This window comes from Artemia franciscana, chromosome 1 (assembly GCF_032884065.1).
Source record: "Artemia franciscana chromosome 1, ASM3288406v1, whole genome shotgun sequence".
Lineage (NCBI taxonomy): Eukaryota > Metazoa > Arthropoda > Branchiopoda > Anostraca > Artemiidae > Artemia > Artemia franciscana.
The window spans coordinates 7,193,580-7,211,204 of record NC_088863.1 but is presented as its reverse complement, the minus strand read 5'-3'; the positions used below and the strand labels follow the sequence as shown (position 1 = coordinate 7,211,204).

General features: G+C 36.3%; 1 protein-coding gene across 1 annotated transcript in view; it reads right to left on the bottom strand.

Annotated features, from left to right (window-relative positions):
* The window catches only part of LOC136024960 (tonsoku-like protein), a 175,443-nt gene that overhangs the window by 144,882 nt on the left and 12,936 nt on the right, over nucleotides 1-17,625 (bottom strand). The window contains exon 4 of the mRNA XM_065700566.1: nucleotides 7,202-7,322. Within this exon, the coding sequence (XP_065556638.1) occupies nucleotides 7,202-7,322 (121 nt within the window). The remainder of the gene's footprint in view (nucleotides 1-7,201; nucleotides 7,323-17,625) is intronic.

Below are 17,625 nucleotides of genomic sequence, written 5' to 3'. Positions count from 1 at the left end.
GGGGGGGGAAATCCTTGATAAAAAGAGGAACAACCCATTTTTTACAAGAGGCAGGAAAGCTCACTGGAAAATATAAAAAATCAAGTATTTTAAAAAGTTAAGTCTTTTTTTCAGAGTCTTCCTGGAAAGCAGTGATCAAAACTTTAAATTTCTGACATGTGATTATTTTTTGTGTGTATTTTTCGTCACAAATTTTTAAGCTAGAAGTTTGGAAACAACAAACTAAACATAGTCAACTGCTGCACTAACATCATTTAACTTTATGAGTTAATATGGCTACTTAAAGTCTTATAGGTGATAAAAAAAGAAAATAAAAAAACAGAAAGTGTGAGTAAATAAGTAAATACGCGTAAAAAAGGTTAAAAATTCAAAAAAGAAAAGAAAAAATGATATCTTGGAAAGGTAGAGGTATCAGTAAATAAGTGAACAACAAAAAGTAAATAAACAAGTGCAAAAAAAGAAAAGGAAAAATGGTGTCTGGGAATGATACATGAACAGGAATTTTATTTGCAATGATACATCGAAGAGGAGTCGGAGAAATTTTTGCATCTCTCCCTCACTGATAATATTGTATATAAATTGGACGTTTCTTTCTCAAATTCTTATTTTAAAACTATTTGACAAATTTGGTAGGTAACGCTTTTTCTCTTATTTCTTAAATTATTCGGCGAAAAATACACTCTAAATCTGAATTCGCTCAGTTCTGAGACCTAAAAACTCTAAATTATGTCTTCTATGATTTATTAATATTTGCGTAAAAAATAAATTAACGAATAGAAGAAAATACGGGATAAACAAAATCGATAGAGGGGTAGGACAGCAGCCTCCCTTCTTCAGCGCTATAAGAGAAAGTTATAAAGAAACAGGTTTACATTTTCTGAGCTAAAATGGGAAAGAAGCAACGGGGAAAGCAACACAAAAAAGAACAAATCAAAACAAAAACAGGAAGAATTAAAAAACCCAAAAACCAAACAAAGCAGAGAACCAATTTCCCTCTAGTTTATCTTAACTAGTTTAATTAGAAATTTTTTCCTTCTTTTCGAAAAAGTCTGGTCAATTAACCAACCCGGATAATGGTTACGTATTAAAATCTCTTTTAATAACAATAATTCCTCCTCAATGAATTTTGGAGAACAAATTCTAAAAATGCGGTCAGTTAAAGATATGATTAAACCAATTTTTACTTGGCGAGCATGACCGGAGAAAAACGACAAAAATCTGTTATTGTTAGTAGGTTTTCTGTAAATCTTAAAATCCAGAATATTTTCATTTTTTAAAAGAAGGACATCTAGAAAAGGAAGTTTATTATCCTCTTCTAATTATATTGTAAATTTTAAATCCCCTCCCCAAAAATTAAGATGTTCTAAAAAACTTTTTTAATTCCACCACCCCATAATTCCATACTGAAATTATGTCATCCATATATCTCCCCCAAAATTTATGTTTTAAAAAGTACAAATCTAACGCTATTGTTTCAATATTTTCTACAAAACAATTTGCTAATAAAGGACTTAAAGGGGCCCCCATGGGTAAACCATTTACTTGTTCGAAAAACCCCCTCTGACTTAAAAGATATAAGAGAACATGTTGCACAACCTAACTAAATTCATAATTACACCGACTTCCAAAACTGTTTCACCGCCAATTAAGTCCAAATTTCTTAGCATCTTTCTCTCAAGAAGAATTTCTGCGGCTTTTACATCTCAACTTCTTTTAGTTATTTACAAGTTCTGACGAATTCTTAATGTAAGAAATTTGTGTAGACATGAGTGGTTTACACAATGACACTAGCCACTTACTCAGAGCACTTGTTGGTGACTTGTTACTCGCAACAATTGGTCGTAATGGCAGATTTGGCTTATGTATCTTTGGAAGTCCATATAATTTAGGGCACAAAGAACCTCTTGGTAAGAATTTGTAGAAAAGTTGAGGTGTAATCTTCCCTTCTTCCTTCAAACTCTTTAACTCGTTCATAAACTTCTTTGTGTATGAGTCCGTCGGGTCAAAAGAAAGTTTTTTGTATGTTCTTTCATCTTTCAGCAAAGCGTTTAATTTTGAATCGTAGTCCTTGGTGTCCATTACCACTAAAGTGTTACCCTTGTCTGCTTTTGTAATAATAATAGATTCATCCCTTCTTAAATTATTAAGAATCTTTATGTCTTTGATAGAATTGTTTGGGATTTCTGGTTTTAAAGCAAACTCTGACAGGGTTTTAACTCTAGAAGCTCTTACTAGGCTAACATCTTTGATTAGGATGGGGTTTCTATGTAAAGATGTTTCTATTGAAGAGATAATTTCTTCTACTGGGACTTTATTAGTTTTAAAACAAAATTTTGGACCCTTTTCTAAAACGAACTTTTCTTGTAACGTCCTTGATGAAAAATTAATTACACCTGGTCCAAGAGTTGACGAAGGTATCACGGCTTTATTTTCAGATGATTTTGAAAACTTTTTAAATAATCTTTCTCTGGAAAGGTGAAAGTCATGATTGAAATGATTTCTTGCTGTTTGTTGAATAAAACAAAAATCACTTGCACTCACCTTTTTTGATATAATATTTTCCAGGAAAAGTTTATCTTTCACTAATAAAGCTCTTTTTCTCCTTTTATCTTTAATCATATGATTTAAAGTCTTGAATTGTAGACCTCGTTCCAGTCCTAGTAGAAGACTGGTAAGAAGTAGAAGACTGGTAAATTGTTAACTTCTATAATGACATAATTGGTAGCTATTTAAAGTTTAAGTCTAACTGCCCTATTAGAGATGCAAAACCACGAAGTTTTCGTCCTCAAATTTTTTTTTGGTAGTCCCATTCCACAAACACTATGGATTCTTGCACTTATCCCTTTCTAGAAAGTACGATAATTCTTTATTAACAAGATAATCTTTATAAAATTTGGACCATAAACTTTTGTCCTCTAAATTGAAGAAAAAAAAAAAAACCTTTCTTGAGTGTATTTTTTATTTCTGTGATCTTTTCTATAAGTCCAAGCTCTTTGGACGATTTTGATAAAAAGAAAAGGGGTGGGGGAGGAAGTCAAGTTGCCCTCCAATTTTTGGTTAATTAACCAAAAAACTAGAACTTTTTATGATTTTTACGAACGTTTTTATTAGTAATAAATATAAGTAATTTACGAATTAACTTACACAAGAACTTCTATATTGTATATTTTGTTACGTATACGTAAAAAAATATACAATATTATATATTTTTGTACATATATTGTTATTAGGTATATGAGGGGGTTCGCCCCCTCGTCAATACCACGCTCTTTACACTAAAGCTTGAATTTTGTCCCAATTCTTTAAGAACGACCCCTGAATCACAAAGGCCGTAGAATAAATAGTTGAAATTACTAAAAAAAACTTTAGCGCAAAGAGCAAGGTATTGTGGAGGAGACAAACCCCCTTATATACGTAATATTTTCTGTTCATTTTAAGTTTTAATGCTGCTCCTTCCTTCCAGTTGAAAAATCTTTTTTAATTTATTTTCTCATTGTTTTTTTTTTATAATGTTAGAAAATCTAAAATCCCTTCCTGGAAATTCTCTTCCCTCATAACAAATTCCTCCATGGAAAGATCCTCCCACGTAGCCCCCTCTCTCCAACCAATCCCCAACCCAACGCGAAAAATTTGACCTGAAAACGTCTGTACACTTCCCAATAACCATTACTATTTGTAAACAATGGTCAAAGTTTGTAACTGGCAGCCCCTCCCCGGGGACTGTGGGGGATTAAGTCGTCCCCAAAGATATAGTTATTAGGTTTTTCAACTATGCTGAACAAAATGGATATTTCAAAATTTTTATCCGGTGACTTGGGGAAAAATGAGCGTGGGAGGGGGCCTAAGTGCCGTCTAATTTTTTGGTCACTTAAAAAGGGCACTAGAACTTTTAATTTCCGTCAGGATGAGCACTCTTACGATATTCTAGTACTACTGGATCAATACGATCACCCCTGGAAAGACAAAAAAATGAATCCGTGATCTGTCTTCTGGCAAAAAATACAAAATTCCACATTTTTGTAGATAGGAGTTCGAAACTTCTACAGCAGGGTTCTCTGATACGCTGAATCTGATGGTGTCATTTACCATCAGATTCGGTATTAATATAATATGACTTTTTGGGTGTGTTTCCCCCTATTTTCTAAAATAAGGAAAAATTTCTTAGGCTCGTAACTTTTGATGGGTAAAACTAAACTTTATTAAAATTATATATTTAAAAGCAGCATTAAAATGCGATTCTTTTGATGTAACTATTGGTATCAAAATCTCATTTTTTAGAGTTTCAGTCACTATTGAATGGGGTCACTCCTTACTACAGTTTGTTACCACGAACTGTTTGGTACGGCTACCTAAAGTCTTGTAAGTGATAAAAAAGAATGAAAAGTAAAAAGAAAATACAAACAATTAAGTAAATACGCATAAACAAGGTAAAAAAAAATCTAAAAAAGAAAAGAAGAAATGATATCTTGGAATGGTATATGTATCAGTGAATAAGTGAACAACAAAAAGTAAATAAACAAGTGCAAAAAAAGAAAAGGAAAAATGGTGTCTGGGAATGATACATGAACAGGAATTTTATTTGCAATGATACATCGAAGAGGAGTCGGAGAAATTTTTGCATCTCTCCCTCACTGATAATATTGTATATAAATTGGACGTTTCTTTCTCAAATTCTTATTTTAAAACTATTTGACAAATTTGGTAGGTAACGCTTTTTCTCTTATTTCTTAAATTATTCGGCGAAAAATACACTCTAAATCTGAATTCGCTCAGTTCTGAGACCTAAAAACTCTAAATTATGTCTTCTATGATTTATTAATATTTGCGTAAAAAATAAATTAACGAATAGAAGAAAATACGGGATAAACAAAATCGATAGAGGGGTAGGACAGCAGCCTCCCTTCTTCAGCGCTATAAGAGAAAGTTACAAAGAAACAGGTTTACATTTTCTGAGCTAAAATGGGAAAGAAGCAACGGGGAAAGCAACACAAAAAAGAACAAATCAAAACAAAAACAGGAAGAATTAAAAAACCCAAAAACCAAACAAAGCAGAGAACCAATTTCCCTCTAGTTTATCTTATAGCACTAAAGAACGGAGGCAATTGTCCTCCTGAAACATTCGTTAGGTTTTCATCAGAGCTGAGGGCGTCAAACCGGTTAGTTAGTTCCAAGTTGAGTGCCTGCCGCACTTCTTTTTCTTGAAGTTTACCAAAATCGAAGCCGACCTTTGACTTGTTTTTTCTTCGAGTTGAAAGACGTAGCAAAATTTTTGCTGCAACGAGCCTGTGGTCAGACCCAGACTGCGAGCCTGTGACCGCGCCGTTGTAAGAGCGAGAGTCCTGCACGGAGCTTCTCCAGCGCTGGCGTACGAGAATGAAGTCAATTTGGGCCTTAGTGACACCGTCATTTGAACGCCTAGTTAAGAGGTGGCTAGGTTTGTGCTGAAATATGGTATTGGTGATAACAAAGTGGTTCATCAAGGCGTTGTTTACCAACCTTTGCCCATTCTCGCATCTGTGACCCTGTCCAAATTTTCCCAAGATTTGTCTTGTGGTCTGATCAGACGGACCAACTCTTGCGTTGAAGTCTCCAGCAACAATCAAGGAATCACGTGCGGCTATAGAAGAAGACAACTGCTGCAGTTCGCCGTAGAAATCATCCTTGGTTGTTTCAGTAGCGTCACGGGTAGGGGCATAGGTAAAAATTTTCGACACATTTGCAGGGTTTCCTTTTAGTCTGATTCTAGCAAGTCTACAAGAGACTGGTTCCCATTCTAGGAGAGCGTTTCTGGTTCTTTGGTTCATGATGAAACCAACTCCGTGGAGTCTTGAATTATCTTCTACTCCGGAATAGAAAAAGTAGAACTGATGTAGTGTTTCAGGAGCCGTTATAACTATAGAGCCAGAACCGGAGATTCTAGTCTCGGATATGCAAAGTATGTTTATGTTGTACTTCTCCATCACATGGACAAGAAAAGCTTGCGTGGCTTCTTGCTTAACAGATCTTACATTCCAGCACCCAACATTTATTCTGGATTTTGCCTGTTTAATGACTGTAGTAGGTCAGATTTATGGCGTTGAAAGGATTTTTCGACTTCGCCGCCATATTCAAAGTCGCGTCGCCTGCCGGGAACGCCGTAGTATGGTTGGCTAGTTTACTTCTCGACACCCGCGCCAATACGGGGGCCGCGTCGCTTACCGGGGACGCCATAGCCGTTACAACTTTTCTTCTAGGTCTCAGATCCATCGATGTTTCTTGGGGATAGAGTTGACCGCAAGGTCCCCAGTCTTGCGGGTCACCCGGAGCGCGTTGGCCACCAAATCGCTCGGCGTGGAGCTCAGTGGTGTTTACACCCTTCCACCGCTTTGAGGTGCACTGCCGGATTTCCTCTGCTGCCCAGGGACGGAAGATCGAGCCTCATTGCCTATAACAACCACCACCGCCATGGAGGTATAAAGGCTTAGCTTGACCTTTGACTCCCACCTGGAAAAAGCAGAGGCTTTAGGTGGCTGGCGAGGTGGAAACGCCTGATCCCCGCCATGAATACAAGTAAGTAAGCAGAAATATTCGTTTGGTTCGGCCCGTATTTTCGTATTTCGTCCTGTATTAATTGATTAATATATATATATATATATATAATATATATATATATATATATATATATATATATATATATATATATATATATACATATATCAATATATTATTTATATTACTATATTATAGTGCTATTTACTATTATGGCATCTATTCTGTAAACCACTATCTACTGAAACCCTCGCAGGTAAGAGAGAGGCTACTAAGTGCTCTATTTTTGGTTGTAAAATCGACTGAATCATTGGTCCCCAGGGTTCTCCAGACAAGTCTTTTCTAGGAGTAATGGTATGAAGATCTATGCTAACTACTGAGTGTCATGTGAAAATACCTCTACCTACTTAACCAAGCCTAATTAAAATACCCTAATAATGTTAACTTCTATAATTACATAATTGGTAGCTAATTAAATTTTAAGTCTAAGTACAAAAACCACGAAGTTTTCGTCCTCCAAAAATTATTTTGGAAATCCCATTCTACAAACATAAGGGATTCTTGCACTTATCCCTTTCTAGAAAGCAGAATATTTCTTTTTTAACAAGAGAATATTTTTAAAATTTCAACCATAAATTTTGTCCTCTAAATTGAATAAAAAAAACAAACAAACCTTTCTTAAGTGTATTTTCTATTTCTGTGATCTTCTCTATAAGTCCAAGCTCTTTAGCAAGAAGCCTAGATTTGAGGAGCAATTTCTTCGGTATTCGAAATTCACCACATCGGAAGTGACACTGAAAAATGAGAAAATGTCACATCAATTTGTCAGAAAAGCACGAAATCTGATGTATCTCTCCAAGGAATGGAAATTAGAAAAAACATCCAAACCTTTGGTCTGTTCGTTCCAATATCGTGATTGCTAAGTCAGCTATTTGGGATAGGCCTAGAACTAAAAAAAAGGGATGGGAGGAAGAACAACAAACCATACTTACATAACAGAGATTTTTTTTTTTGCCAGATCAATATGTATTTGGGAGGCTACCTGGGAGTCAAATAAACTGTTTAAATGTAGGAAAATCAAGGCGTAAAACATTTTCGTTATTTTCTCGTAATTTCTAATTCTATTATTTCGTAATTCTACAAAAGATCAATAAATCAAGCTTAGCTGTTGTCAATCACAAGCAGTTGGCCTTATTGGGTAGGCCTACTCCCCTAAACACTTACGATTTTTTACATCCCTCCTCATTTTTTAAATTTTCATAGATACATATTTATTGCGACAAAAGCTTATTGGATCCTTGTCAAAAAAAAAAAAAAAAAAAAAAAAAACACTTACACACATAATAATAACATGCATAGCTATAGCACATAACAACAAGAATAACACGTAACATATGGCAATTCTTTCTTCTTCTTTTCTTTCAGCGGGAACCAGACAATAATACATCCTGCCCGACACCAAAGAACGATGGGATGACTGACGTAGTCCGAAACGATCTGTCAGCAACAGCCTCTTCTTCACTCTTCAGCCAGTCCTTATCCCAACGAAGTCCGTTGTCCCCAATGATCCAGGTCAATCTTGAATGTCTGCCACAGATTCTTCCTTTGGCTGCTTGGTCTCCGTTTCCAAGTTGGAAGGGAATAACAGGTGAAAACATCGCGGGATATGGTTCCAGTTGGCTGTCGTAGTGTGTGTCCCAAGAATATCACTCGTCGTTGTTTGTGATTACCGAGAGGGGAGCCTTCTGGGCACAGCGCCTTCGAACCTTAGCGTTTGAGATATGAAACCATCGGCTGACCCATAGTATATGTCTCATGCAGCGATGGTGGAGTACTTCTAGTGAACGTGTTTTTTCGGACTTAAGAATCCAAGTTTCACAGGCGTACAGCAGGATCGATCGAACAGTTGCCTCGTAGACGTTTATCTTCGTTTTGATACTAATTTCATGTCTATTCCAAAGCAACTTCTTCATGCTAGTGAAGACACCCCATGTCTTTCCTATTCGAGCTCTAAGGTCAACTTCTGCACCTCCGTTCCGTGTTAGGATAGAACCAAGGTAGCAGAACTCTTCATCAGTCTCAATGGTTTCGCCTTCTAGTTGAATGTCTGTGTGGTTTGGGGCGTTTACTTTCATGACTTATGTTTTAGACTAAATGATCATGAGGCCAGCTTTCTTTGATGTACAGGCGGCATCGTTAACCATCTTTTGCAGCTCAGCCGACAAGCTACTCATAAGACCCACATCGTCTGGGAAGTGAAGGTCTGTCAGGGCGATCGGGTTGTCATCTCTCTGACCGACGACGAACCCTTTGTGGGTGCAAAGTGAATTCACCCTTATTCAGTCTATTATGTATTTGAACAGAGCTGGCGAAAGAAGGAAACCCTGTTTGACCCCTTACTCAACATCAAATCCCGTTATTTCGCCGTCGGCAGTTCTGACTCTTGTAGCTTTAGACTCATAGATTCCTTTGATTATTTCAATCAGTTCTCCTGCGACACCGTTTTCCACAATGATCTTCCAAAGCTCGGTCCTGATAAGGGAGTCAAAAGCGGCAATAAAATCGATGAAGGCAATGAAAGCAGACAGTTGAAATCTCTCGCTCTGCTTTAGGATAAGCCGGAGGGCAAGAATATGTTCTTGACAGCCCCTGCCAGATCTGAAACCTGCTTGTTCCGGTCTTGTCAACTTGTCTGGAGCGTCCTTGAAACGGTTGAGAACAATTATGCAAAAGACCCTCATGGCGTGGTGATTTAGTGATATACCTCGGTAGTTCGAGCAGACTGCCTTGTCTCCCTTTTTATATACCGGTATAAGTGCTGAGAGTTTCCAATCTTTTGAAAATTTCTTCATTGTCCATACCTCAACTAGCAAGTCTTTCAGCTGACACAGTTGTGTGGGGGATGACTTATACATCTCTGCTAAGATGCCATCCTCTCCGAGGGCTTTGTTTGTTTTTTCATGTTTTTCAGTGCCCGCAGATCATCAGAAAATGACGGCGGATGTGTATCCATCTGGTATGGCTCCTTCGATATATTCTGGAAATCGGGTAGATCACACGGAGCTTTTGTGGATTTAAAGAGCTTGGAGAAATTTTCTTTCCATCTGCCAGGGTGGTCTTTTTCCGTCCGAATAAGTCAATGGAGATGGGCGATTTGCCTTTCGTTTCCCTCAGAAGCTTGAATGTTTTCCTTAGGTTATGCTATTCTGCTGCTTGTTGCATACCAGAAGCCATTTGTGACCAGTATCTCTCCCAGTCGCTACGAGCAGACTGCTTTACCAGCTTGTGAGCATTATTAGGGGTTCTTTAGTGCCCCTGAGAAAGGCCGTTTATTTTCCACTAGCTCGACTGTTTTGTCTGAGATCCAGAGCCTTTGTTTCCTCTTGGTGCGACCAAGAATCTGTTCAGCAACCTCTTGGGCCAGGACTTTCAGCTTGGACCATCGGTCTTCGATTTCAGTGTAGTCAGTATGGGCCTCAAATCGCTTGTTAAGCTATAGCTCAAAATCAGCCTTGACCTGTGGACTCAGTAGTTTTGATACATCCAAACGATTATTTTTTTATTTTTTTTGGTGCTTAGTCTTAGACTGAATTTACAGATGAGAAGAAAATGATCGGGGCCGTTTGTTGAGCCTGTATCTGCGCCTCTGTAGACTCTTACATCCAAACATGAACTCCTCCAACGTCTTCTGACAAGGAAGTGGTCAATCTGGGCTTTAGTGACCCCGTCGTTAGATGTCCAGGTCACAAGATCGTGCTTCCTGTGCTCAAACTGGGTGTTAACCAGACATAGCTATTGTATTTGGCAAGATTTAGCAACCTCATGCCGTTCGAGCATCTATCTCCGATGGTATGGCGTCCGATCATTCCTTCGGTGGTTGCATCTGGTTTACCAAGCCTTGCGTTAAAGCCACCAGCGACATATAATATATCGCGTCCTGGGACAGAGTCAAGTATTCTCTGTGTCATGAGGGGTATCTCTGATAGGTGTGTAGACGGAATATATAGCCACGTTACTAATACAGCCTTTCAGTCTCAGGGTAGAGATTCATGCGGCCACTGGTTGCCAAGAGATGAGAAATGATGCAGCAGCAATTGAGTCCACGAGGAATCCGACTCCGTGGAGACCGCTCCCATCAGCCGGTTCATAGTTATAAAATTTAAATATTTCTGAATCCGAGACGTCAATTCATTTCCTCAGTATGTCATTCAATCTAGTGTCAGAAAGGCAACATTTATTGAGACCATACTTTTTCATTTCATTACCAAGGAGCATCTGAGTTGACTCGGCCTTGCAACTTCTTACATTCCAAGAACCGACTTTTAAGTATCTTGGTGGGGATGATAAGCCCACTTCTCGAAACAGGCATCATCCGAACCTGATCCGCGTCGGCTACCACGGACACAATAGATTGATCGTTATATCTGAATCTTCTGTATCCATTGGTGTTTCATAGGAAATTTCTTGACCAGCAGCTCCCCAAACTTCTGGCGCTCCGTTGCGTTAGCTGTTCTGCCAGTTGGGCTAGGCAACCAGCAGAACGTCTCACCATTCCCCCGCAATGAGGTGCAACTGCCAAAAGGTGAGGCTCTCCTCAAGCCTCATCAGGGATGGGGGCGTGAATCATAGCTACGAGGTCCCGACATAGCAATTGTTGCATATTAAGACAATAATAATATAACAATAACACGTATCAATACCAGCAATAACAAAAAAAAAACAAAGTAAGATACATTACACCATAATATTAATAATAACGATAATAATACTGATATGAATAATGCATATAATATGACCACATCCATCAATTAATTTCTTGGTATTTTTTTTTAATTTTAATGTACATTTCGTATAGGTTAGTCCTTTTTCCATTTTTTAATGTCTCATGCTTTTATTTAGAAGAACAACCAGAAACATACGCAAAAAACTGAATGAAACCAAGATTTTGGCCACAATATAATTAAGCTGAAATATGGTCCTTGATTATCGCAGCAAAACTTGATCATAGAATATTTAGAAAGCAAAACAGTAAATCGGAAGAATTTTAGCAAATTACTAATGACCAAAAACACTTCCAAAAGGCGCAAGTAAAAATTCAGGCAAAAGCCGAAAAAAGGGAGCCGGCATTTTTGGCGCAGGCCGAAAACTGAACAAGCCAAGTGGCGCAAATTATAAAAGCAATAAAGCCCTTGGTGGTAACAAATACCTAAAAAACTGGATGGAACAAAGATTTTGGCCACAATATAATCAAGCTGAAATAAGGTCCTTGATTATCACAGCAAAACATGATCATAGAATATTTCGAAAGCAAAACAGTACATTGGAAGAATTTTAGTAAATTACTAATGGCCAAAAACGCTTCCAAAAGGCGCAATTAAAGATTCAAGCGTAAGCCGAAAAAAAGGAGCCGCCATTTTTGGCACAGGCCGAAAACTGAACAAGCCAAATGGCGAAAATTATAAAAGCAACAAAGCCCTTGGAGGTAACAAATACCTAAAAAACTAAATGAAACCAAGATTTTGGCCACAATATAATTAAGCTGAAATATGGTCATTGATAATCACAGCAAAACTTCATAATAAAATATTTAGAAAGCAAAACAGTACATTGGAAGGATTTTAGCAAATTACTAATGACCAAAAACACTTCCAAAAGGCGCAAGGAAAAATTGAGGCGCAAGTCGAAAAAAGGGAGCCGCCATTTTTGGCACAAGCCGAAAACTGAACCAGCCAAATGGCGCAAATTATAAAAGCAATAAAGCCCTTGGAGGTAAAAAAAATACCTAAAAAACTGGATGAAACCCAAATTTTGGCCACAATATAATTAAGCTGAAATATGGTCCTTGATTATCACAGCAAAACTTGATCATAGAATATTTAGAAAACAAAACAGAACACCGAAAGAATTTTAGCAAATTACCAAAGACCAAAAATACTTGCAAAAGGCGCAATTAAAAATTCAGGCGCAAGACGAAAAAAGAGAGCTTCCATTTTTGGCGCAGGCCGAAAACTGAACAAGCCAAATGGCGCAAATTATAAAAGCAATAAAGCCCTTGGAGGTAACAAATACCTAAAAAACTAATGAAGCCAAGATTTTGGCCACAATATAATTAAGCTGAAATATGGTCCTTGATTATCACAGCAAAACTTGATCATAGAATATTTAGACAGCAAAACAGTAAATCGGATGAATTTTAGCAAATTACTAACGACCAAAAACACTTCCAAAAGGCGCAAGTAAAAATTCAGGCGCAAGCCGAAAAAAGGGAGCCGCCATTTTTGGCGCAGATCGAAAACTGAACAAGCCAAATGGCGCAAATTAAAATAGCCATAAAGCCCTTGGAGGTAACAAATACCTAAGAAAACTGAATGAAACCAAGATTTTGGGACCACAGTTTAATTAACCTGAAATATGGTGCTTGATTATCGCAGCAAAACTTGATCACAAATATTTAGAAAGCAAAACTGTACATCGGAAAAATTTTAGCAAAATATTAATGACCAAAAACACTTCCAAATGGCGCAAGAAAAAAATCAAGCGCAAGTCGAAAATCGGCACAAACAAAATGACACAAGCTATAAAAGTAATAAAACTCTCGGAGGTGAAAAAAAACTTTTAAAACCGAATCAAGCAAAGATTCTGGCTAAAACAAAATAAATATGAATTATGGTCACACTTTCATGGGTTATCATAGCAAAATGTAGACGAAGAATATTTAGAAAACGAAACAATATATTAGAAGAAGTTTGACAAACATTAATGTCGAAAGAAAAATTGTTTCTTTCTATATTGATAAAAGACTTCTAAAAGAAATGACAGGAAAATGTTGAGAACTCTAATGTTCTTCAGTTTCAAAGTGATCATCTAGCTCAGAGGGCAAAAATAAACAATAGTAAGCAACTTTGGAACCCGAGAATTTCAATGCTCGATTCCTCCAATCAAACAAAAAAGTAAATAATACAAAGACCACATATCCATCCCTAAAAATTTCGAATGAAGTGGAAAGGGGGGAAAAAGAGATATCTTCAAAAAGGAAATGAATCTTTCCCGCCTGTCCTTGAAAAGATCAAGTAAGAACTTCGTCAACATTTTTTCGAAAGCACTCAATGGGAACGCTTTCTCTGAACAAGGCTTTGAAGTGTATCCTTAAAAAAAAAACGAAATGCTTGCAGCTCCAGTAATTAAGAGATTTTAACGACTTTGCTGTTCTTCGGTATAAAGCTCTCTGAAATCAAATTCCAAAGACGAAAAATCTTTTTTTTTTTGTCAAAATAAAACTCTTTTTTTTTATTCTAATACTTTTTTATTTCTATTGCGGTGAATTTCAGCTAGTACTTGAATTTTAGTTCATATATGAAACTAATCGCCTTAATAAGGGACTATACTTATGTTGAAACTTAATTTACAATTAAAGATTAGATTTTATTTTATTTTTTCATTTTCAAGACAAAAAACCTCATCTTGTTCTCAAAACAAAATTCAATTTTCTTTAGCTTTTTTGGATCTCTAGTGGCAAATTCCAATCGAAGTTTTGAGTTTAATTTATATATGCAGGTGACAGTCTTAGCAATAAACTAGACTTAAATTGAAGCTTAATTTATAATTTTAGTTTATTGTTCGAGGATTAACTTTTTAATCTTCGAAAGAAGAAAAAAATCATTTTTTTTCAAAGAAGATACAATTCTTTCTTTTGAATATCTGATTAAGTTTAATTGTAACTTTAAGTTGAATTTACGTTAGAAGACCTGATGAGATTATTAAACCAAAATTATTTTGAATTTGAAGGTTAATGTCAAGATCAAGATTATTTAAATAGACAAGAAAATAAAAACGAGACATGAAAAAAAAGGTCGGACAATTTTGATCAAAGATGTAAAGGGAGATAACAGATGTTGATCTGAAAACTAAATATCTTGTACGATAAACATGCGCTTACATTAGGGCATGCGCTTCGACAGCTAGTAAGAGCTTTTTTAACCAAAACTCTAAAAAATGAAATTTTGATATCAATAGCTACATAAAAAGAATTACATTTTAATGCTAATTTTAAATTTTATAAGTATTTATAAGTATTTATAAAATTTAAAATTTTGTAAGTTTCATCAAGTTTAGTCTTACCCATCAAAAGTTACGAGCCTGAAAAAATTTGCCTTATTTTAGAAAATAGGGGGAAACGCCCCCTAAAAGTCATAGAATCTTAAAAAGTCATGAATCTGATGGTAGATCACATCATCAGATTCAAAGTATCAGAGAACCCTATTGTAGGAGTTTCAAGCTCCTATCTACAAAAATGTGGAATTTTGTATTTGTTGCCAGAAGGCAGATAACGGATGTGTGTTAAGTTATTTGGGTTGTTTTCTTTTCTTCTTTTTTTCAGGGGCGATCGTATCGACCCAGTGGTCCTTGCGAGAGGATTCATTCTAACGAAAATGAAAAGTTCTAGTGCCCTTTTTAAGTGACCAAAAAATTGGAGGGCACCTAGGCCCCCTCCCACGCTAATTATTTTCCCAAAGTCGACGGATCACAATTCTGAGATAGCCATTTTATTCAGCGTAGTCGAAAAACCTTATAACTATTCTTTGGGGACAAATTACTCCCCCACAGACCCCGTGGGAGGGGCTACAAGTTACAAACTTTGACCAGTGCTTACATACAGTAATGGTTATTGGGATGTGTACAGACGTTTTAATGGGGATTTTTTGGTTGGGGGAGGGGTTGAGAAGAGGGGGATATGTTGGGGCAACTTTCCATCGAGAATTTGTCATGGGTGAATAAAATTTCCATAAAGGGAGCTTAGGATTTTCTAGCATTAATTTAAAAAAAAAAAACAGAAAAATAAATATGAAAAAGTTTTTTCAGCTGGAAGTAAGGAGCAGCATTAAAACTTAAAACGAACAGAAATTATTACGCATATGAGGGGATAACCTCCTCCTAATACCTCGCTCTTTACGCTAAAGTATTTTTAGTAATTTCAACTATTTATTCTACGGCTTATGTGATTCAGGGGTCATTCTTAATGAATATGGAAAAATTTAAGCTTCTGTGCAAAGAGCGAGGTACTGACGAGAGGTGAACCCCCTCACATATGTAATAAAAACATGAGAATACAAAAGTTCGTTACGTAGGCTAGTTTGTAAGTTACGTATATCTTTTACTAATAAAAACGTTCGTAAAAAATTAAAAGTTCTAGTTGCCTTTTTAAGTAACCAAAAATCGGAGAACAACTAGGCTTCCTCCTCCACTTTTTTTTTCTCAAAATCATTCGATCAAAATTATGAGAAAGCCATTTAGCCCAAAAAAAAAATAAATATACAAATTTCGTTTTAATTATTCCTCTGCGAAGAGCCAAGATCAAACATGCATGGATTCAAAAACGTTCAGAAATTAAATAAAAAAAACAGTTTTTTTTAACTGAGAGTAAGGAGCGACATTAAAACTTAAAACGAACAGAAATTACTTTGTATATGAAAGGGGCTGCTTCCTCTTCAACGCCCCGCTCTTTACGCTAAAGTTTTTTACTGTTTTAAAAAGAAGAATTGAGAGAGAGTCAAACTTTAGCGTAAAGAGAGGGGCTTTGATGAGAAAGCAGCCCCTTTCATATACGAAATAATTTCTGTTCGTTTTAAGTTTTAATGTCGCTCTTTACTTTCAGTTAAAAAAACTTGTTTTTTTATTTAATAGATGAAAGAGGTCAACAGATGTACGTCCGTAGGCCACACACAATTTTCCAGGAAAGCCATGATGAGAGACCCTTTTTCAAGAGGAAACTTACACACATATCATGTTTACGTCAAACAAGTACATGAATATGAATTTCCTTCGGCGGGAGGGGGATCTTTTTTAAAATCCAAAAGTAAGCAAATTTTATAGAAAACATAGATTATCATAAGATGAACCGAAAAAAAGAATTTATCAGGAGCAACAATAAATAACTGGCGAATATACGAGGACAAAAATAGCTACCATACACAGTATCCTTTATTGGTGTCCTAGAGGGGGGTACCCACTTTCTACCACCTGGTGTTCATCTCAGAAAGCCAAGCGTGTCTCAAGTTCCGCCGAGCTTGGCATAGTTTCCAACAAGAATGGGACAGTTTCTGTCATGCTTGGCACATTTCTTCCGTACTTGGCAAGTGCCGAATGATGTACTCATTTCTTAAAGTGGATGCCCCTCATGTGATCTAGCTTAAGGTCATTTTTCGCCGTCGAATCAAAAACTGTTAATATACAAGTTTAAGAACAATTACACGTCCAGACAGTTATTGTTAGCTATCATTTTTACATTATTTTTTTGACAAATCCTATCGGAGTTGGAGAATTCGAAGCGAAACATTCAAAAACCAGAAAATGCAGCAAAGCAAAATAACTAATTTCGTACATATGTACGAAATTATAAATACAGAATAGGTTAGGTTAGGTACCTAACCTAACGAATTCTCTGAAATGGAGAATTCGAAGCGCAATATTCAAAACCAGAAAATACAGCAAAGTAAAATAGCTAATTTCGTACACATGTACGAAACTATAAATACAGAATAGGTTAGGTAACCTAACCTAACGAATTCTCTGAAATGGAGAATTCGAAGGGCAATATTCAAAACCATAAAATGCAGCATAGCAAAATAACTAATTTTGTACATATGTACGAAATTATGAATAAAGAATAGGATAGGTAACCTAGCATAACGAATTCTCTGAAATGGAGAATTCGAAGCGCAATATTCAAAACCAGAAAATACAGCAAAGCAAAATAACTAATTTCATACATATGTACGAAATTATAAATACAGAATAGGTTAGGTTAGGTAACCTTACCTAAGGAATTCTCCGAATTGGAGAATTCAAAGCGTAATATTCAAATACCAGGCAATGCAGCAAAGCAAAATAACTAATTTCGTACATATGTACGAAATTATAAATACAGAATAGGTTAGGTAAGGTAACCTTACCTAACGAATTCTCTGAAATGGAGAATTCGAAGCGCAATATTCAAATACCAGACAATGCAGCAAAGCAAAATAACTAATTTCATACATATGTACGAAATTATAAATACAGAATAGGTTAGGTAACCTAACCTAACGAATTCTCTGAAAT